The sequence below is a fragment of the Oncorhynchus masou genome, chromosome 18 (genome assembly GCF_036934945.1).
Source record: "Oncorhynchus masou masou isolate Uvic2021 chromosome 18, UVic_Omas_1.1, whole genome shotgun sequence".
Lineage (NCBI taxonomy): Eukaryota > Metazoa > Chordata > Actinopteri > Salmoniformes > Salmonidae > Oncorhynchus > Oncorhynchus masou.
This window is the reverse complement of record NC_088229.1, coordinates 65,147,301-65,170,712: the sequence shown is the minus strand read 5'-3', so window position 1 is coordinate 65,170,712 and position 23,412 is coordinate 65,147,301. Positions and strand designations below refer to the sequence as shown.

General features: G+C 41.3%; 2 protein-coding genes across 3 annotated transcripts; one reads left to right on the top strand and one right to left on the bottom strand.

Annotated features, from left to right (window-relative positions):
* The first annotated feature begins 129 nt into the window (after positions 1–129).
* On the top strand, positions 130–17,843 carry lipf (lipase, gastric). The gene is made up of 10 exons (XM_064924247.1): positions 130–252; positions 1,441–1,558; positions 7,890–8,001; positions 10,723–10,921; positions 11,660–11,769; positions 11,919–12,055; positions 12,237–12,383; positions 12,552–12,623; positions 16,332–16,400; positions 16,587–17,843. Exons 1-10 carry the CDS (start codon positions 182–184, stop codon positions 16,824–16,826), a joined length of 1,275 nt encoding a protein of 424 aa, XP_064780319.1. The 5' UTR covers positions 130–181; the 3' UTR covers positions 16,827–17,843.
* ankrd22 (ankyrin repeat domain 22) lies at positions 17,840–23,361 on the bottom strand. 2 transcript variants are annotated; one of them, XM_064924248.1, is made up of 6 exons: positions 23,163–23,361; positions 19,374–19,565; positions 18,945–19,052; positions 18,708–18,785; positions 18,509–18,607; positions 17,840–18,355 (listed from the first exon to the last, which is right to left on the bottom strand). In XM_064924248.1, the coding sequence occupies exons 1-6, from the start codon at positions 23,181–23,183 to the stop codon at positions 18,278–18,280; spliced, it is 576 nt and encodes a 191-aa protein (XP_064780320.1). In that variant the 5' UTR covers positions 23,184–23,361; the 3' UTR covers positions 17,840–18,277. The 2 variants fall into 2 exon arrangements, with proteins under 2 accessions (XP_064780320.1, XP_064780321.1); XM_064924249.1 differs by having other exon boundaries at positions 18,509–18,604.
* Positions 23,362–23,412: the final 51 nt, after the last annotated feature.

The following is a 23,412-nucleotide window of genomic DNA, read 5'->3' as shown; positions in this document are numbered from 1 at the left end:
GACACATGCAAACGCAACAAAAACTAGCGTTTATATTGGACAGGTTCAGGAAATAGGGTGGGGCCTAACCGAAACTGTCCAATAGAAAGGCTTATTTTCGTTGCAAAACAGAACGTTTTGTAACTTGAGTAATGATTACATCCCACTGGTGCCTCTGACGTTTTATCACGCTGCTGCTCTTATGACTTATTCCTCTTTCGTCGGCCAACCAAGAATAATACAGTATTCTAATTCTACACAGAAGTTGTCCGGGTAAGTGTTTGGACACATTGTAGCTATCGTAAATTATATTTTTGGGGATATAGGCTATTTGATAGCTGATAAAAATGTTTGCGTTTTCCATATATCACCAACGTGATATGTGGCAATAGTTTAGAAGTTGTCAGTGTCAGTGTGGAATGAATGTCAACAATAGCCTACTGAATGAAGCCTTTGTCTGACTACTCGTCCTGAATTTCATTCCGCTGCTTTATAATCGCTCCATACATTCATCATGAAGAATAAACGCTAGTTTGGCCGGAGCGATCCGGAAGCATGTAGCTTGTAGCATAACAGCCTGTAGTCAACGCATGTTGTAGGTTAGGTCTAATTAACCATTTTCCTTTGTAAAGGCGAGAGATTTAAACTTTCACTTACTCATGAAAATCTTGGTGTTATATCAAACGTATCTTAAACTCTTCTCAACAACTCATTAAAATGTGTTTTGCTCTATTGACTGCAAAGGCAACCTTATAATCCAATTTGTTGTTCTCTAACGAATCGGCTATGAGACTCAATCATTTTTATTTATTATTTTACCATTATTTAACTAGGCAAGTCTGTTAAGAACAAATCATTATTTTCAATAACTGTCTAGGAACAGCCTTGTTCAGGGGCGGAACAACAGATTTTTACCTTGTCAGTTCGGGGATTTGATCTTGCAACCTTTCAGTTACGAGTCCAACACTCTAAACCACTAGGCTACCTGCCGCACCAAGTAGCTTAATGTCAAAATCTGAACCCACTCAATAGCAGTATTTATAGCATTGATCTATTTAGTGATAATTCTTGCCACAATCCCCAAATCCTTTGATATTACACAAACATATGGCTAACTTTGAACTTGTATCAAATGCAAAAACACTATCAAGCCATATCTCATAGCGAAGAGAAGTAAAGGCAGCTGACTAGCATCTGTGAAATCCAAAGAGTAGCAAGATCTGGGATTGAGTAGCAACATTTGGATTGCAATAATCTCGCTTAACCCAGAACTAAAATCTTGTGTTATTATTATGGTCGATGAGAGATTAGGATTGCAATGATACGTTTAATGTATTACGTGCCCTTTGACCATATTTATATTTCCAGGTGTGTGCTGCTGTATAGGTCTTGACATAATGTGGTTAGAAAATGTATTTTTCATTTTTTAGAGGTTTATAACACATGTATTATGTTTTTCAGAGTGAACATGGTGTGGGTTCTACTTTTAGTGGCTTTCCTGAACACTGGAGCGGTCCAGTGTCAGAGATCCTCGCTGAAAGACAGTAAAAGACTGGACCCAGAGGTCAACATGAACATTGTGAGTTAGATCAAATCAATAACAGAAGCTGTGTTCTTGTAAACAAAGTGTCCAGATACTGACAAATTGTATTTATCCAAACTTCAAAAACACTACCGGACTTCTTGGTTCATAGAGCTCATTAACAATTCATAGAACTAGGCAATCTTCTGGGCCACACAAACAAATAGTGATGGTGGTTACCTCATGTGGGGAGTACTGTTTTAGCCCACATTCTGCCCTTTGTACCCCATATATCCCATGAGTTATTTCAAGGAATGTCATAACATGTGATAGTGGGGCTGCTGCCATGACTGTTTTTACGGCAATCAGTAGTCATTACCGCAGTCAAATGAGTAACTAGGTTTCTCCAAAACTGCACTCTGATGGTCTTTAGTAGCCCACCAGACTTGCTAACGGCCAGTTTCTAATGATCTGGTACTGAGCGCTCTATTTAAGCAATAAGGCATGAGGGGGTGTGGTATATGGCGTCGTGCCTTGACACAGCCCTTAGCCGTGGTATATTGGCCATATACCACAAACCCGAGGTGCCTTATTGCTATTATAAACTGGTTACCAACGTAATTAGAGCAGTAAAAATAAATGTTTCGTCAAACCCTTGATATACGGTCTGATATACTGTGGCTGTCAGGCAATCAGCTGTCAGGGCTCGAACAACCCAGTTGGTAATGTCCATCTAATCACTCTGACATCAATGCAAATGCCATTGAAAATCGAACCAAACACTTCTTGAGAGCCCTGGCATTCAGAGTTTGAATAGAATAGGCTCACCTGTTGCAGAGTGAGAGCCAGCTCCTCACAGCTGGTTGATGCATGGAATGAAATAAGTGTTCGTATAAGCCCATGTTGCATTTCTATAGGCTATGCAATTGTTTGAGAAAACAACAGAGTTTTGATGGCTTCTATTAAAAAGTAGAGGATCCCATCAGCGTTCTTAGGCTAGGCCTACTATATTTATTCCTCAACTTTCCTAATATTAAGCACATTTTTTCGCTTTGCAGCTGGAGTAGCCTACCTGGCTGGCATGTAAGTGAACCGCAGAAAAAGCGGCCTCCTTTCTCTATTCAAGTACCTATGGATGACTTGTTCATTATTATTTATATTTTTTTCTGTTTCGACAGATGCATGATAATCGCCCATTCAAAACTAATTTCACAAATATATTATGATATGTTAAGACAAGATTAAATTGAGAATAGTCTGTGGGGTGAGAATATTATCATGTGAATGATGCCCAGTGTGTGCAGTCTAAGGCAAGAAACAGCAACTTTTTCCCCCCCTGACTTTTTCGAATCATAGCGGCATGCATCATGTAGCCTAGCCCATTGGCCTATATGTTTTGATAAGATTTGTATCACAACTACAGTTATGCCCATAGGGCTAGAACCCCTGGAACAGGGTTGGAGAGCCCAAAGCTTACAGAGCCAAGTGAAATGTGTTCTTGTAAACTCAGTCATTACACAAATGTGTGTGAAAACAGAATTTTGACTGGGCAATATTTAATAGAGGATCCCAGCTTTCTCATGCTGCTATAGCCTATTTATTGCTCAATTCTTAAAATTAGGCACATAAATTCACTTTACAACTGGTGTAGCCTACCTGCACTAAAATACTGCTGGATTACAGGCCTTTGGTCACTTAGTTCGGTTGTTTTCTTTATAAACTGCTGGGTTATTGATGCTGGGTTATTGAGCTATGACCCAGCGGATCAGAAGACTAGAGGTGTTTAGTAGGGGCGTGGCTTTCAGATAGTTCATTTTAGCCACTCATGGGAGTAAATGCCATTCCTGTTCATCTGTTTTGTAGACTGGTTGGGTGTTTAGCTAAGAAACCAAGGCGTGTGCAACTATGGGGAAAAACAGACATGGGTGGCATAGATTGTTGACAACATGAAAGCTACATTTCGTCTCCAATGTTTATTGAAAACATAAATACATTTGCACAATGAGAACTTGTCTCTCAAATACATTGTTACAGTTGTTGGTAAGCTAGCTAGTGAATTTTAGCCATATTAGCATTTACATGAAATCAGTCAAAACACCTCAAAGCAAGACATGGTATCAATCGAGCTGAAATGAGCCCCTTACGATTCCCCAAATGGCAGTTTCTTGCCATTCTTGCTAGCAATCTGGCCATCCAGAATCACAACAACACTCCCCATGGAAGCGCGCACATTGTTGTCATGAAATTGTCAGCTAACCCATCTGTAGTTATCACATGTTGAGGTTGAACATTTACATTGTTGTAGCTTCAATGAGGCTTACAGCAGAGTGTAAATTCCCTAAAATACCATTTGAATCCCATTGTTGGATACAATAAGGTGTTATACCTTATTATAAGAAATAATCTTCATGTTATAGAAGAATGTGTAAAATGCAGTAAATTAAAATGTTCAGTATGTTCATTTAACATGATGAACAGGAATGACATTTATGCTCACGGGTGGCCAATTAGATCTGCCTTAAAGCCACACTCCTAACAAGCATGAGAGTACAAAATATCCAATTGATGGTTAAATTAACCCATGTTTGGGTAATCACAACCACCCAACATGTTGGGATATTCACGCAACCCAACTGACTGGGTCAAAATAACCCAACATGTGTTCTGTTCACTATTTATCCGGCGCTAGGTTACCATATAACCCAAATTTGGTTGTTTTTAACCCATCATTTTTTAGAGTGGCATATTTAAAACATAACCCCTGGAAGCACTTCCTCCATTCGCTTATTTGAGTGCAAGCTACGGATTACATGTTTTTTATTTTTTTATTTCACCTTTTATTTAACCAGGTTGGCTAGTTGAGAACAAGTTCTCATTTACAACTGCGACCTGGCCAAGATAAAGCAAAGCAGTGCGACACAAACAACACAGAGTTACACATGAAATAAACAAACATGCAGTCAATAATACAATAGAAAAAGTCTATATACAGTGTGTGGAAATGAGGTAGGATAAGGGAGGTAAAGCAACAAATAGGCCATAGTGGCGAGATAATTACAGTATAGCTATTAAACCCTGGAGTGATAGATGTGCAGAATATGAGTGTGCAAGTAGCGGTACTGGGGTGCAAAGGAGCAAAATAAAATAACAGTTTGGGGAATGAGGTAGTTGGGTGGGCTATTTACAGATGAGCTATGTACAAGTGCAGTGATCTGTGAGCTGCTCTGACAGCTGGTGCTTAAAGTTAGTGAGGGAGATATGAGTCTCCAGCTTCAGTGATTTTTGCAGTTCGTTCCAGTCATTGGCAGCAGAGAACTGGAAGGAAAGGCGGCCAAAAGAGGAATTGGCTTTGGGGGTGACCAGTGAAATATACCTGCTGCGTGCTACGGGTGGGTGATGCTATGGTGACCAGTGAGCTGAGATAAGGCGGGGCTTTACCTAGCAAAGACATATAGATGACCTGGAGCCAGTGGGTTTGGTGACTAATATGAAGCGAGGGCCAGCCAACGAGAGCATACAGGTTGCAGTGGTGGGTATTTATATGGGGCTTTGGTGACGAAACAGATGACAGTGTGATAGACTGCTTCCAATTTGCTGAGTATTGGAGGCTATTTTGCAAATGACATCACTGAAGTCAAGGATTGGTAGGATAGTCAGTTTTACGAGAGTATGTTTGGCAGCATGAGTGAAGGATGCTTTGTTGCGAAATAGGTAGCAGATTCTAGATTTAATTTTGGATTGTAGATGCTTAATGTGAGTCTGGAAGGAGAGTTTACAGCCTAACCAGACACCTAGGTATTTGTCCACATATTCTAAGTCAGAACCGTCCAGAGTAGTGATGCTGGACGGGCGGGCAGGTGTGGGCAGCGATCGGTTGAAGAGCATGCATTTCGTTTTACTTGTATTTAAGAGCAGTTGGAGGCCACAAAGAGAGTTGAATGGCATTGAAGCTTATCTGGAGGTTTGTTAACAGTGTCCAAAGAAGGGCCAGAAGTATACAAAATGGTGTCGTCTGCGTAGAGGTGGATCAGAGAATCACCAGCAGCAAGAGCGACATCATTGATGTATACAGAGAAAAGAGTTGGCCCGAGAATTTAACCCTGTGGCACCCCCATAGAGACTGCAAGAGGTCCAGACAACAGGCCCTCCGATTTGACATACTGAACTCTGTCTGGGAAGTAGTTGGTGAACCAGGCGAGGCAGTCATTTGAGAAACCAAGGCTGTTGAGTCTGCCGATAATAATGTGGTGATTGACAGAGTCGAAAGCCCTGGCAAGGTTGATGAATACAGCTGCACAGTATTGTCTCTTATCGATGGCGGTTATGATATCGTTTAGGACCTTGAGCGTGGCTGAGGTGCACCCATGACCAGCTCGGAAACCAGATTGTATAGTGGAGAAGGTACGGTGGGATTCGAAATGGTCGGTGATCTGTTTGTTAACTTGGCTTTCGAAGACCTTAGAAAGGCAGGGTAGGATAGATATAGGTCTGTAGCAATTTGGGTCTAGAGTGTCTCCCCCTTTGAAGAGGGGGATGACAGCGGCAGCTTACCAATCTTTGGGGATCTCAGACGATACGAAAGAGAGGTTGAACAGGCTAGTAATAGGGGTTGCAACAATTTTGGCGGATCATTTTAGAAAGAGAGGGTCCAGATTGTCTAGCTTGGCTGATTTGTAGGGGTCCAGATATAATTCCACACTTATATTAGTAGGCTCTATTTAGAGACTATATTAAATTGAGAATAGTCTGATGGGTGAGATTATTATAATGTGCTTGACAAATTGTGAATGAGGGAATGTGTGCATGCAGCCTGTGTAAACAATCTGAGCAGAGCACATGCCTTTCACGCAATCTTTTTTTTTTTTCAAATCATCATTAGAGCCGCATCAATGATGTGGTATCATGCAGCCTTGGAATGTATTAGAAATGAAAACATTTAGCCTAAAGTTTGTATCGCAACTAAGTTTCATAAAAGCCTTGGAGTTGCTGAACGTGTTTACGTTAATTAACTGCCTATTACTGTGGGACCGGCAGTTATTTGCATGGGAGTTACCGACTGACAAAATGTCATGGGAAGTCCCTCTGTCGTGTGTTGAACTTCAGCATAGATGTATCTCTAGATAGGACAATATCATAGCCATATGATATACCTAAAAACCTTCAGTCTAAGATCTGTCCTAATAAAACAGAAAAAGCTATATAAAAATGTGTCAATTGCAGTAAAATGTACTTGTCTGTATCCTCTTGCTCCAGTATTTCTATATTATAATGATAATAATTATTATAATTTCATATAATAATAATAATAATAATAATTGTGTAATAACCCTTGAACTGATCTTGGGTTGTTTGTTGTAAGCTAAAAGAGTTTTGATAGGCATTCATTCACTTTCCAAGAATGGATTTTAAGGGACAAATGGTGATTCTGTGTGCTTAGTGATATCAGTATCATTTGTGCTCCAGGAGCACATACAGGCATACAGTAGTTGAAATATTTGACATGGTAAACAATCAAATGCATTCACCACAATTTGTCAGAAAATATACAATGTATGTTTATTCATATATAAGGTGTGCCACTGGTAAAATAAACGTGTGGATTTGGGCCTGGTGCATGTCAGTGGTTATCCTTAAATCTTTGATGAGCACAGTAACACAATATCATGATCCTGAATCTAGTGTCTAGTTAGTATACAGTATTTGTCATTGGAAACTACACCGTCTCAGTGATATAATCCTAAAACAATTCCCAGTAGTAATGGTTCTCGCATGCTAATGTTTGTTTCTCCCATTGTAGGCCTGAAAGCACATACCCTCTCAATACCTCTCCTTCCCACACGCAGGTCATGTGACATGAAATTATTTTCAATACTCCCATTTCCCTATGTAAAACCAGACCCAAATGAGACCGAGCAGAACACCGATTCTCCCCTGGGCCTCTGATACCTCCTCAGTGTGTGTTGAGCCAGCAGAAGTTTTATCACAGTCCCACAGTCAGTAGAATGTGTAGACTTGCAGCATAGAGGGAGGCAGGAAATGGTGGTGGGTATTAATTATGCATGGCTAGATTGCATGGCAGGCCTGGCCGGAACCAACAGGCTCACACACTTTCTTTTGAAGGTCCAGATTAGCGTATATAATATCTGGGAATGGGCGTGTGGGAGGGAATGCAACAGGGGAAGAATGGATTTTTTTTGTGACATGCTGACTAGAAGAGGCAGCGGAAATAATGTTGTCTGCTTGAATTTTACTGTAATTTCACAGTGAGTAAAGTATGGTAATAGGGCTGTAAAATAAAGTGTTACCATAGAAACCCTTTCTGTCAGAATTCCCAAAATATTTGACTGTTTGTTTGTTTTTGTCTTCTTTCTCTCTCTCTCCCACACAGAGTGAGATCATCAGGCACTGGGGCTACCCGACAGAGGAGCACGACGTCGTCACAGAGGACGGCTACATCCTGAGTGTCAACCGGATCCCGCGCGGTCTGAAGAACGGTGACGGTGGGCATCAAAAGGTTCATGGCCATAGCATGGGGTTAATTCATATGGTCGGCGGCCTTAATTCTTTTCAACACGGAGTAGAGGTCTGCATGGACGTGCACTTCGGAAAGCCAGGGCCTCTAGCCCTGTCGTCAGATCCACATATCAAAGACCAACACACACACACAAACACCGTCACTAACATCTGAAGTGCTGATATTCCCACATTGTCAAACATTTAGTACTGAGTCAAGATCCAAAATTGAAGTGGTCTTCAGCATTAGTCACTCTTGACAAGAGCGGAGGAGGACTATATTTTGCGATTGCACCGCCCAGCCTACGCCTGACCTTTTGTTGTCAGAAGGAGGCTTGTCCTGTCATCACAAGCTATAATATCACATGTATCCAGTGAGGCTGTCGAGCTGCAAATAGTTCACCTCTATGCTTCAATCATTTTGAGGCCAGACTATGATTGAATTGAATATCTGTGGCATTTTTACTTGTTTGGTATTCCTCATAATCCGTCCCTAGCATGAGCTGTTTCAAATGTAGCTCGGATCATTTTCAACCATCTCATTTATTAGGCTGTTGTTCTAATGTATTTACAGTGTATTTTCAATATGTGATGGGAAAAGTAATAGTTACAGTAATAAGGAAGAAATTATTATATTTTAGTGTGTTAGGAATGCATAATGGTATTAAACGTTTTAGATTTCTTCTTAAGAGCAGTTGTTGTCTTACAAGTTTAGGCGAAAATACCGTGATCCAGCGCTTCTGTCAGACGGAGCTACACTCGCTCTCCGGTTCCTACGAATCAGTATTCATTTTCTCTTGCCTGTGTTGTCGCTGTATTTCATTAATAAGCAAAGTGATTGCTAAACCTCACACTAATCTCATTGGGGGGAGACCATTCGAGTGCAAAACAAATTCAGATGCTATAAACTATGCTTTTTTCCTGAACACAGTGTCTCATATCATTCTGAACAAGAACTCATGTTCTCGACACAGATCTCTCTGTAGGTGAATTTAAGTGCCTTGAGTATTAAACACTGGCCTTGGCTCCGGTCTTGTTTTCACTCCATTGGATTACTTTCCAAAACATGAATTAGTAAATGAACTACTTCAGTTGACCCTCTCCAATGATTTAAAATGCAAATTCAGTTTAGTGTTAATATTGACATTGGTTTGTCATTAGAAATGCTTCCTAAACTAGCCAGGGGTTCCACTTGAAAGATGCCCCCCAATACGATGTGATATGCCAGGGTTGAGCTAGTCTGGGGAGTTAAAAATCTCAATAATACATTCTGATATCCTCTAAATAAGTAAGGAGCCATCATGTTGTTCGTATCTCTTGATGCTTCTCGCTCCCTGCTCTGTAGAATGTGGCAGCAGCAGCACATCCAGTCAGGGAGGCAGCAGGGCTCTGTGATAGGCTGGAGATGCATCTCATTTCCTGTTGTCCCACTTCCCTTGCTCACACGGGAGAGCGTCTGGATCACTCCAAAGGAACACAGCAGAGCTGGAATTATTTCAGCCCCCAGATGGGGTTTTGTTCTGAAAACCGTGCTAGTTAGAAGAGCTAATGTTGGAAATCTTTGATGTTCAATCTAGGAGAGATACTGTAGATTTGGTCTTCTTGCACACAGCTACATTGTTGCGAAGTGGTTGAGACATATCATTCATAATGTATAACATTTGAACAGATAACACAGTGTTTATGTCTTTGACTATACATTAGACTATTGTTAAAACAAAATCCCTCTTTGTCCCTTTAACTCCTTAGCTATTGTAACAGTGAATGACAGTGTTTTAATACTAAAATAAAACATAGATACTTAATAAACACACACACACCCATTTCACTGTAAGACAACAGTCAGGACTTCCCATCAGCACCCACTACAAAGCATTATGTGTGCCTCTTGTGATCACCTGGGAGTTATGTTAAATCTAAAAAATTATCCTGCAGCGTGCTGGAAATTCAAGTAAAGGCAGTCTCGGCAACAGGGTAGGCTAGGGGTCCATTCCCTATATCAAAGTTCATTGATCAAATACACAGATTTGCAAGTGTTCTAGCAGGTGCAGTCAAATGCTCCGACAGTGCAATAGAGGGATAGTACCCAATCCTATCATCTAATGGTCTGTTTGTGCCACAGATCCTGTTTCTGACAGATTTCTGGGATTTTTAAAGCTCCCAAAAATGAACTGGGAGAGTGTTGAGCCACAAGGAGAAAGGCTGCCCTGCAGCTGGGATGTACCGTAGCTTGGACAGACACGCCCTCTGGTGGTGACAGTCAACACAACACTTGAATTATGAATTGACCAGTTTTTATTTATTTTTTTATTTTAATTTTACCTTTATTTAACTAGGAAAGTCAGTTAAGAACAAATTCTTATTTTCAATGACGGCCTAGGAACAGTGGGTTAACTGCCTGTTCAGGGGCAGAACGACAGATTTGTACCTTGTCAGCTCGGGGATTTGAACTTGCAACCTTCCGGTTACAAGCCTAAAGCTCTAACCACTAGGCTACCCTAGTCAGTTAAATCCACTTTCAGTTGATGTATTTTTGGTCATGTTGGAATGTGAATGGATTCTTCAGCCATGTTGGAGAAGAATGGATAAATATTACATAACCACTATGTTATGCCTATTATGCCTATTATGCCTATGATACTTGCTTTACTTTGCTACAATATTCACCCTATAGCATTATGCTCAATTAAGTTAATTTCTCCTCCTAGATCCCAAGCCTGCAGTGTTCCTCCAGCATGGTCTCCTGGCTGCGGGGAGTAACTGGGTGACCAACCTGCCCAACACCAGCCTGGCTTACCTGCTAGCCGACGCTGGCTACGACGTCTGGATCGGCAACAGCAGGGGAAACACCTGGTCCAGGAGACACCTCACACTCAGCCCTGACCACAATGACTTCTGGCAGTTCAGGTAGCTTCAAAGATTCATTCCACTTATACTGATCCTTGCTTGCGCTTCACGTCATGGCTATGCACCTAGGCCTGGATATACACTCAGTGGCCAGTGTACCAGTTAGGTACACGAAAATGGTTAGCTCCTACAGAGAGTCACGAGGCTGTGGGGCAGTACAACAGCAGTGCGCAGAACGGCATCTCGGAACGCACAACTTGTCTGTCCTTGTCACAGATGGGCTATTGCAGCCCACAACCACACCGAGTTCCACTCCTATCAGCTGAAAACAAGAAGAAGTGGCTCCAACAGATCACCAACACTGGTCAATTGAGGAGTGGAAAAACATTGCCTGATCTGACAACTCCTGCTTCCTGTTGCGTCATGCTGATGGCAGATTCAGAATTTGGTGTAAGCAGCACAAGTCCATGACCCCATCCTGCCTGGTGTCAACAGTACAGGATGGTGGCGGTGGTGTGATGGTTTAGGGAATGTTTTCCCGGCACACGTTTGGTCCCTCGAAACCAATTGAACAACATTTCCACGCCCCGAAGCATTCAGGCTATTCTGGAGGCAAAGTTAGGTCCGACCCGGTACGAGACCTAATAAACTGACCATATGAGTGTATATCCCCTGTGCTCACCAACAGAATCACAAGAGGTTCTAGTAGAAACACATGATATTTGATATTATATGAAATGTCTATTTAAATCGTCTTGTTATGGCATTTACTGAGTTTCTTTTGTTCTTTTTCTTCAGTTATGATGAGATGGCAAAGAAGGACCTGCCAGCAGTGGTCAACCACATTCTGAAGACCACAGGCCAGGAGCAGATCTACTATATCGGCCACTCTCAGGGAACCACTATTGGTGAGATGGCTTGATCGTTGGTTATGTGTCATATTACATGAAGCAGAATATTTTTCACCTGTAGTTTGGCACTGCTATCTATTCTACACTATGGTTTACCGTTTTAAACCATTAAATGTTTTTCTGATTGCTTGTCTCTGTCCCCGTAGCCTTTGTTGCATTCTCTTCCATGCCTGAGCTGGCAAGCAAAATCAAGATGTTCTTCGGCCTGGCTCCAGTGGCCACTGTGGCTTTCACTGCCAGCCCCATGAGCAAGCTCTCCATCTTCCCCGATTTCCTCATTTGGGTGAGTATAAAATAACATTTTCTTACACTGTATTATGTCACAATTTATTCATACAATACATCTAACCTTGTTGCTTACCGAACTTTGGCGGAAGTTTTTATTTATTTGAACAATCGGTCAGAATCTTTGATTATTTGAATACTGACTAATGCTAATCCATTGTTTGGTTTCTGTATGCTAGGATGTGTTTGGGAAGAAGGACTTCATGCCTCAAAGTGCTCTCATTAAGTGGTTCGCCACCAACGTCTGCAGTAAGAAACCTCTTAGTGAGCTGTGTGGAAACCTCTTCTTCATCCTCTGTGGCTTCGATGAGCTGAACCTCAACATGGTGCGTCTCCACAGCTCTCACATTTTGGTTATCGCTTTTTAATTGTTTTATTATTGTACAGTATTACTGTTGTAGACTTCCTTAAATCTACATTCCTCAAGCAAATTCTATAGGTATGAATGAAGATGGGGAAGATGTTGATTTCTATATTTATTTGTTTTTGTCCAGACTCGCACACCTGTGTACACCTCCCACTGCCCAGCAGGGACCTCAGTGCAGAACATGATTCACTGGTCTCAGGTAAGAACATACCTGATGAGAGCCTATCAAAACACCCTGGATCCAATATGATTCACCTCACTTCTTCGAACCTATACATCCCGCCCCAGCCCCTGTTTGTTAAAACTGTCATGTCGCCTACCCTAGATGCAACCTATATATCCAGGAAGGCTGGAGTGCAGGCAGCACAGTCTGAATCGAGAATGAGTTTGCTCTTCTTAAACCACGCTGTTCTAATAGCTCCAATACTGTACGAGCCTCCATTTCCGGAGCCCTAGCCGGGGAAGTAAGACGTCCAGTCAAAGACCAGAGGGATCAGAGCAGACACAGCTTTGGATTAAGTTCACATCTGCAGTCAGATGTACTCCCCGACTGACTGAGTCTCCCGGGCAGACTTTACTCACAACACCCTGCTCTGATCCCCCTGTCTGGATGCCTTTGATGTTCCTTTCCTTTTTACACATCTCATATCCTCCCTTACCAATCCCTCTATTCCCCCCCATCCTCTCCCCTCCAACCCCCAAGCCTCCACTCCGTCCACACTAGGGCTGCTTGGCTACAGGTCATTTACCAAAGTTACTTGAATCTATGGTATCTTTGGTAATTTATATTTGAATAACTTATTTTTTACATTTTATATATAGTCTTCATTTTCATATATACTCGTTTTCATATATATGTGTCCATATTGTCCATGAGTTTCTAGTGGATAGACTGTGGTTCCAGAGAAAATAGCCTAAATCATTTTTTAAAAAGCATCTTATCAACAATGGCATTATTTTTGATTAACTATGCAAATATTCAAACTACAGTTTGGCTCCAAAACATTTACAACAAAGACATATTGACATAGTAAAATAAATACAATTATATAGAAATGTTCCACTTTGTCATTCTTTTTCATTTTAAAATCATCTTATTTGATTATTTGATATATTGTACATGTGATAAGGCCTGAGATAATTACAGACATCTGTGATAATCGGAAGTACCCAAAAATACCTTGAAAGTTACAAAAATTCTGGTTGTTTACAGGTTTCCAGTTACATACAGTGCATTTGGAAAGTATTTAGAACCCTTGACTTTTCCCCCATTTTTTTGTGTTACAGACTTACTCTAAAATTGAATAAATTGTTTTTTTTCCATCATCAAACGACACACAATACCCCATAATGACAAAGCAAGAACAGGATTTTATTTTTTTGCTAATTCATAGAAGAAGAAAAAAAGGATTACATTTACATAAGTATTCAGACCCTTTTCTCAGTATTTTGTTGAAGCACCTTTGGCAGCGATTACCACCTTGGGTATGGGTATGACGCTACAAGCTTGGCACACCTGTATTTGGGGAGTTTCTCCCATTCTTCTCTGCAGATCCTCTCAAGCTCTGCCAGGTTGAATGGGGAGCGTCGCTGCACAGCTATTTTCAGGTCTCTCCAGAGATGTTTGATTGGGTTCAAGTCCGGGCTCTGGCTGAGTCACTCAAGGACATTCAGAGACTTATCCCTAAGCCACTCCTGAGTGGTCTTGGCTGTGTGCTTAGCATTGTTGTCCTGTTGGAAGGTGAACCTTCACCCCAGTCTGAGGTCCTGAGCGCTCTGGAGCAGGTTTTCATCAAGGATCACTGTACTTTGCTCCATTCATCGTTCCCTCAATCCTGACTAGTCTCCCAATCCCTGCTGCTGAAAAACATCCCCACAGCATGATGCTGCCACCACCATGTATCACCGTAGGGATGGTGCCAGGTTTTCCTTCCAGGCGTGGCATTCAGGCCAAAGAGTTTAGTTTTTGTTTCATCAGACCAGAGAATCTTGTTTCTCATGGTCCTAGAGTCTTTAGGTGCCTTTTGGCAAACTTAAAGCAGCCTGTCATGTGCCTTTTACAGAGGAGTGGCTTCCATCTGGCCACTCTATCATAAAGTCCTGATTGGTGGAATGCTGCAGAGATGGTTGTCCTTCTGGAAGGTTCTCCCATCTCCACAGAGGAACTTTGGAGATCTATCAGAGTGACCATCGGGTTCTTGGTCACCTCCCTTTCCAAGGCCCTTTCCCCCTATTGCTCAGTTTGGCCAGGCGGCCAGCTCTAGGAAGAGTCTTGGTGGTTCCAAACTTCTTCCATTTAAGAATGATGCGGCCACTGTGTTCTTGGGTACCTTCAATGCTACAGAAATGTTTCGGTACCCTTCCCAAGATCTGTGCCTCGACACAATCCTGTCTCAGAGCTCTATGGACAATTCCTTCGACCTCATGGCTTGGTTTTTGCTCTGACATGCACTGTCAACTGTGGGACCTTATATAGACTTTTTATTGATTTTATTTAACCTTTATTTAAGTCCGTTGAGAACAAATTCTTATTCACAATGACGGCCTACCCCGGCCACACCCTAACCCAGACGACGCTGGGCCAATTGTGCGCCGCCCTATGGTACTCCCAATCATGGCCGGTTGTGATACAGCCTGGAATCACGCCTCTAGCACTGAGATGCAGTGCCTTAGACCGCTGCGCCACTCGGTAGCACAGGTGTGTGCCTTTCCAAATCATGTCCAGTCAATTGAATTTATCACAGGTGGACTCCAATCAAGTTGTAGAAACATCAAGGATGATCAATGGAAATAAGATGCAACTGAGCTCAATTTCAAGCCTAATAGCAAAGGGTCTGAATACTTAAGTAAATAAGGTATTTTTTATTTGCAAACATTTCTAAAAACATGTTTTCGCTTTGTCATGATGGGGTATTGAGTGTACATTGAGGGAAAAAATAATTGAATTCATTTTAGAATAAGGCTGTAACGTAACAAAATGTGGAAAAGGGGAAGGGGTCTGAATACTTTCCAAAGGCGCTGTACCTTCCCTTCACAACCCTAGTCCTCCCCCATTCAGGATGCACAGCTCGTCTGTTCATTGCTTACAACAGAGGCTTTCATGGAAACCGTTACATTATGAAGGGGGATATGTCAGAGGAGATTTTCTCTTTTATTTTCATGTTTGCAAATTTAATTTCCCAGATACTTTTTGATGCAGGGGAGTTATTATTTATGTCAAACCGACACTGATTTCACAAGCAACTGAGCAAAAACAGACGCTCGGGACATAAATAGATGATCTCAAAGACGTTGATAAATTATTCCTCAATGTTTCTGTGCCATAAATTATTACTTCACCCTGTTTATGACACAGTTTCACACCCAAGTCAACTATCATCGACGTTCCGCTGTGTGAAAAGGAGCGGCACAGGCATTCCTGCTGCAGACTTATTGACTTAAACACGCCCATTTTCCCCACTCAAAGATTCAGTGGTGTTGAAATGAAAGAACCTTGAGTAAAAGTCAATCCCAGATTTACCAAAGACAACTTTAACCTCACTGAAGGTTACCTACTGTTGGACTTGGTGCACATAGTACTCTCCCATGGGCAGATTCTGCTTGTCGACTGAATAGGATCCGTGAGATGATGAGCAGCATTGGTTACATTTTAGTTTTTTTTGTCACTGGTTATTTGGACGTATCAGGATAGGGTGAAGGTGGTGCTTGAACTGCTTTGCACGTGTCTTTTGCGAGGGTGGAGATTTTGTCAATTTCTAACATGTATGAACACAGAAGTTGATCACACAGCTGACCAAATTCCGTAAGATTTTACTTCTGGGTTAAGAGATTCTACCTTTACATCCAGGACCACCACGTGTTCAGCTACCTAGAGTCCAAGTATTTGTGATGTGTATTCTTTTTACAGGCAGTGCATGGTGGAAAGCTGATGGCCTATGACTATGGGAGAGCAGGGAACATGGCTCACTATAACCAGGTAAGGCCAGCTCAGAGCTCATTAGTCAATCAAAACACACACACACAAACACCACTTCACACTGAAGTTGTTTTCCAATGCTTTCAGAAGCTCCCACCTCTTTACTGGTCCATATCCAGTGTTCCCTATTGGTCAATCGATGCCTTTAGCTGACATCTAGTCCATTCTTGTCTGCCCCCCCTCCAGTCGACCCCCCCGCTGTACAACATCCAGAATATGAAGGTGCCTACGGCCCTGTGGTCTGGGGGTCACGACACCCTGGCTGACCCTAAGGACGTTGCCGTGCTGCTCAACCAGGTCCCAAACCTGGTGTACCACCGCCACATCGAGCACTGGGAACACCTGGACTTCATCTGGGGTCTGGATGCCCCCCAGGAGATGTACAGTGAGATAATCAAACTGATGAGTCAGCAGGACTTGGTGTGAACAGTGGATTGACGGGGAGAAATATGGCCAGTTTTAACCTCCGCTCTCAGCACACTAGCAGAAGCGATTTTAATACTGTATCTGAAACATATTGGGAGACATATTGCAGTGCCTGGGTGCGAGTGAGTACACACGTTTGTGCACTTTGTGTTTGTGACTATAAGCATGTGTAAAAGCGAGTCTTCGCGTGTGTTTGAGTAAAGCCATGCTCTCAAGGAGCAATAATCATGTACCTCTAAATTGGGATGGTGAGGAAAACAAGCTGTGAGGTTAGGATTCAGTGTTGTGAGGAATCCTCCATTTTGTGATTTTACGACCCCCGTCCTCTTTCAGAACACTTGAATGGATTTTTAGATGTCTTTAAAACAAAATAATTTAACCTTTTAACTAGGCAAGTCAGTTAAGAACTAATTCTTATTTACAATGATGGCCTACTGGGGAACAGTGGGTTAACTGCCTTGTTCAGGGGCAGAACGACAGATTTTTACCTTGTCAGCTCGGGGATTAGATCCAGCAACCTTTCGCTGACTGGCCCAACTCTCTAACCACTAGGCTACCTGCCGGCATTAAAGAATGTCCCAGGTCAGTGAAAATATACTATTAACAAACATTACAGGTTATAATCCTCCATGAGATGCAGGTTATGAATGTAGCTTAAGTTATTGGTACATTATCGTGAGAAAGGTCCAGGGTCCAGTTCAACATACAGTACCTCTCTACAGAACTTGCACTTTTCAAACTGTCATCACTAGGACTTTGTGTTGTTGTGTTGGTTAATGTTGCTGTGCCTTTTTTAATCAAACACATTCCATTTGGGTTTATCTGTCTCTACTGATACTTGTCATTTTGTTACATAGATGAAGTATTTTTATTGGATCTTAGGTAAGGAAGGGTGCCGACCAAAGAATGACTGACGTTTGTTCATTCATTTTCTACTTCCGTTGTGTTAGAACACTTATGTATGCTGCTTTTTAATTAATGTATCCAACTACTCAATAAAAATGTATTAAATCTGTTGTACAATTCAATTTATTGACAAGTGCTTAAGAAACTGAGTATCTACACATAGAATGCTTTAATCTGTAACAATGTTTAAATTCACTTACTCCTATGTACAATATCAAAACCAGGAACTCATCCGTTTCTAATTTACATATATTATACAATATACAAATATTTTGAGACGCATAGTATAAATTCAATTAATGTCATATTTCAAGGAGGTTCAACCACGAGACTAAAAACTAAAAACAATTTCTTGGCCATTTATATTGGTATGAACCTTAATGAATGGTTGCTAGAGAGCTGAGGACAAAGTGTCGAATACGAACCATAGATCGTATACATATGAACAGAGAGCCTTCCTCCGTCAGACAAAAGACGCCTGATGAGAAGGTGATGTTGCCATGGTGAAAAATTCTCCATCGTCTGCAAGCACCCCCCCCCCCCTTTCAGTCAGGCTTTTTCAGCATTGTAACAATCTTCTTGAACTGCAGTCTCCTTGCTATATCCAGTGGGGTCTCATCATCCTAAAGGACAGGATAATACATTGTTACCACCAAAGCTTAGTGAAGTAGTAACGTAAAATGTCCTCTTTTGCTTTATCAGAGGCGTCGAGGAGGTTAGAGAATAGATTAATAAGCTTCCCATAATGCACTTTGCAAAAGTGACCTCACACCTACTTTGTTTTTAATAGAAACGTCTGCCTTTTTCTCCAGTAACAGTGGAACGAGTCTGTGACTCTTCCTCTGACAGACATAGTGAAGACCAGTGTTTCCCTGCTGAAATACACAGTGAACACAAAGGTCAAATAAGTCACACACAATGATCAGTAGCTCATCATTCTAATATTACAACTATATACTTCATCTCAGTACTCACATAGTCCACAGCGTCAACCTCCACTTTAGTGCTCAGAACCAGATTCATTAGTTTCACATTCTTCCTTTGCTTGTCTTCCTGTTGAAAGGGGGAAGGTTTATACCACAGTGACCAACAACACTGTCCTATTGCTCCTACAGTGTAGTTGGTGTGGCTGGTCTGGGATCCATGACTGATGAGAGACTTAAGACTTTGTCCCACTGTATTCTAAGGTCAGCGGTTCAAAGTACATCCTACCAGAATGAGGTATCCAATCAACAGAATTGGCATGAGGATGGTGATCATCAGGTAATCCAAGAAGGAAAAGGTCCTCTTTGCAGCATAGTGCAAACATGTCCTCTGTTTCTACAGGCAGACAGGGAGAGAGCATGGATCAGTGCCACACATTTCACCAGACGCACAGTTTTGATAACACTAACATATTTCTGTATTGTTTATTCAATTGCATCACCTAGTTGAGGAACATTCTCATTTCCATTGTAGATTCCTACAAACATTGAAGTAAAGGTCACACTTGGTCTGATAGTATCCTTTTTATCTAATATTTACATATAAACGACATAGTAAATAATAACTACTGTTTGTGTATTTGGTAGTCATAGAAACAAGCATAAATAAAAGTTACACAACTACTGTCCAAATGTCTCAGAACTGCATTTCCACTACCTTGTTCCTTATAGCTACATCTGCCTTCAGGTCCAAAAGGTACTTGACCATTCTGATGTTTCCACGTCTGCAGGCAGCTATGATTGGTGTATCGCCAGATTCCTCATCTTGAACATTTAAAGTCTTGGCATCCTCTTTTAGAATGTGGTACACCTTTTGAAGGTCGTTATCGTAGGCAGCTTGGCAAATGGGCTGCGGAAATAAGCAAATGTTAGCATGTAAAGTACCTTCAAAAACCAGTACATGCATTTGTAGGCTACGTATGGTAAATCAATGCATGTTGATTAGTCTTGATTTCACACCTGGGTCAAGGGTTTATTGAAGGATAAACAAACCAACAATGAAACAATGCCAACATCAGATACGGTAAGTGAGCTTACTGCCGTACTGAGAAGGAACCCTTCTGTAGCCAGTGGCAGATAAGATGAGCAGCAAAACAGGTCATTCCTGTCTCACTTCAGTTATAACTGTGAGACAACCGGCCAGCCCTTTCTTAGGTCACATTCTTTAAAAAACACAGATGACACCTGAGAACGGTCAAATACAGGTCACCTCCAGTTTCTGTCAGATGGCTAGTGAAATATCATAGCTTATATAGGTATGGCCAACACTGCCCTTTAACAAGACAATACATCCGTGGGAGACCCCGTCGCAGAGGTGCAACTTTCACATGACTCTCACCAATTGTGAAATTGCATTTTTGCCCCCCCCAGTTTCATCATTGCACTGTGATACAAAAAGCGGCATCAGTGTGCTTTAGGACCATGCGGATGCCTCAGAGCGGTCGGCTAGGCTGTTTGGTGGTTTCAGCCAACTAGATTTAGGGCCGCGTGGACACCACAGAGCGTGCGAACAGAGGCAGCTGTTGTCTATGTGTGTTGTGTTTTTATCCGAGTTGTAAAAGCAAGTAGAACAGAAAATGACTACTTTTTATTTAACTGATGTAGCTGGCAAGGTAACTGCTGTTTGACTTAACAGAAAAAGAAAATCCCAGTGCTGAGCTAGTGGTGTAACTGACATGTAACATTAGCTAATGTTTGATCCCCTCTCAACTCAAGTTATATCTTAAGTGAATGAAAAAGCTAGCTAGCTAGTAACTAGCTACCACAGCCAGTTCAGCTCTAGCCTCTAGCTATCTGTCAGGTAGCAGTATCTAACAGTTGTTGTGTGTATGGAAATGTTTTGTAGCTTTTGTTTCGTACCGTTTTAACAATAGTAAATTAACTTGGCTCATTTTCGCCAGTTGATGTACCATAGAGCTAGCCAAAAGTTGGCTAACGTTATATATTATTTTTATCCTCAATCACAGTCAGTATAGAAATATAACCTAATTGGTCTGTCAGTTTTCCTACATAATTCCCTACTTTTCACACTGACACGGTGTTTAACAGCTCTACAGGCTTCAGTGTCATGGAAGACACTCAGTAGAAAACACTATGCTCATCATGTCTTAGCACGATTAAATGGTGACAGCAGGGTCAGACAGCCAGGGAAGACCAGTCTACGGAGCTCAGGTGTATTTTACAGATGCAACACTTTATTCTCTCTGTGCAGCAAACACTGGACAAGCCAGAAGCTTCAAAGATTGAAATTATTTTAAGGCCATCTGACAAACCTTAAGTTGATTTACAAACTGTACCAAGGGTTGATAGAGGCTTTTCCTAATGACACTAACCATGTAAAAGAAAAATATGAGGAAGACCTGGGAGACACTATGGATAATGATGAATGGCTACAGATATGATAGAATGCCCAGTCATGTTCATATAATCTCAGACATAAATTACTGCAGTTTAAGGCCATCCATAGAACATACTATATGTCAGTGAAACTGAATATCATGCATTCAGAAATGCAATACCTCTGCTGGATGTGTAAAACACAAAAGGGGCCATATTTCAATTTGTTGTGAAGGCTGGCTGAATTCTGGCAAAGAGTATGTTCTTTATCTCAGCATGTCTACAAACTCTCCCTTCTCCCTGTTTTTCTTTGCTAGGAAATGTTGATACGGTAGACTTATCAGAAGAAACTGTGTAACCTACCATTTATAGCGGCATTGCCATTAATTCGAAGGTTTGGTTATCCTCCCACAATGTCACAATGGTTGACAGTAATGTCAAGTTATGTATCAATAGATTTGATTTATTTCCAGATTAAGGGTATACTGTGCAACTTTCATAAAGTTTGGATGTCTTATATGGAATACTGTGCAACAAAAGGAGTCTGTATTGAAAACATGCCCACGTCATGGGAGATACCTATTTAGGCAATCCCTGCTGGGCTGCTCAGTCCTGGCAATGGGGGTCTGTTGGTTGTCACTCCGGCCTTGGCCTAACACACCTGGAATCAATAATGAATGTTTCACTAAGATCCTAAAGCTGAGTGGGGTGTGTTGGGTTGGGGCGCTGTTGGGCGGTGGACCCATAGGGGCAGGGCGGATCTCTACAGTACCATTAAGCCTATGATATGAATTACAGTGATGTGAATTACAGTGCGCCCGTAATTATTGAGACAGTGAAGCATTTTTTCTTCTTATGGCTCTATACTCCAAAAGTTTGGATTTTAAATCAAACAATGACTATGAAGTTACAGTGCAGCATGTCAGCTTCCATTTGACTGTAATTTCATCCATTTCGGGTGAACCGTTTAGAAATTACAGAACTTTTTGTACATAGTCCCCCATTTTAGGGGCGCAAAAGTATTGGGACAAATTCACTTGTATGTGTATTAAAGTAGTAAAATTTAAGTATTTGGTCTCACATTCATAGCATGCAATGCCTACATCAAGGTTGTGAATCTACAAATTTGTTGGAAGCATTTGTAATGTATTGTCATTTTGGAGTAACATTTATTGTAAATAAGAATATAATATGTTTCTAAATACTTCTACATTAATGTGGATGCTAACATGATTACAGCTAATCCTAAATGAACTGTGAAAAATTATGAGTGGGAAAGTTACAGATGCACAAACATCATAACCCCAAAACATGCTAACATCGCACCACTACACTAATAAAATAGCTTAGCATTTTTCAAGGGGTATGATATTTGTGTGTCTATAATTTTCTCACTCATCATTATTCACAATTCCTTCAGGATTATCCATAATCATGGCAGCATCCAACATTCATGTAGAAGTGTTTAGAAATAGATATTCTTATTTACAATAAAAGTGAATGTAGGAAATGATGAAAGTATTTCTGGTATTATGAAAAGTGTTTGACTTATTTACTTCTCAGCAGTGAATGTATTAAGTAAACCAGGTTAGTCGGCTATATGACGCAACGACTGCACCCATCTGCGATTCCCGACATCTGCTTTTCACTGGAATGTGGTTTGCACGAAATTAACTGTTTTTGTGATTTTCTTTCACCCTTTTTACTCGAGACACCGATAAAGTTGCCAGAATAGTGCTTTAAATATCGTAAAGGCTAGTTCCTGGAGCGCTACCATCATGTAGGTTTTTATTCAAAACCCAATCTAGCGCACCCGATTCTAATAATTAGCAGGTTTACAAAATGAGTCAGGTTAGTGACAACTGGGGTTGGAGTGAAAACCTACAGGAGGGTAGAGCTCCAGGAACATGGTTGGAGAACCCTGGGCTACAGGTAGTGCTACTCAGCCGCGAGAAATTGCATCTACCTGGCTACACCTAGCAATCCACATGCTGCTTTGCTGAGGGACTGTAATTGAGAGGCATCCTAACAAAACTTTCTCAGAGACTAAACAACTACACACAGACTAAAAAACGTTCCCATTAAACGTGTTTATTAAATGACAGCTCACCTCTGAATACACTATCCCCATGTCGCCTCTTCTTCAGTGACAAAATACTTTCCCCGCTAAAATAAAACACTTGACTTTTATTTTTAGAAGCCAGTCAAGTTAAAATTTCAGAGGTAGGCTAATATTTACACAGCCGATGTATTCATTTTTCAGTTACGCACCTATCAGATTCATCATCTGGTTCCCCGCTAGTAACGCATCTACTGTAGGGTGTGGCTTGTTTGAGTCATTAACATAGAACGTCATTTTT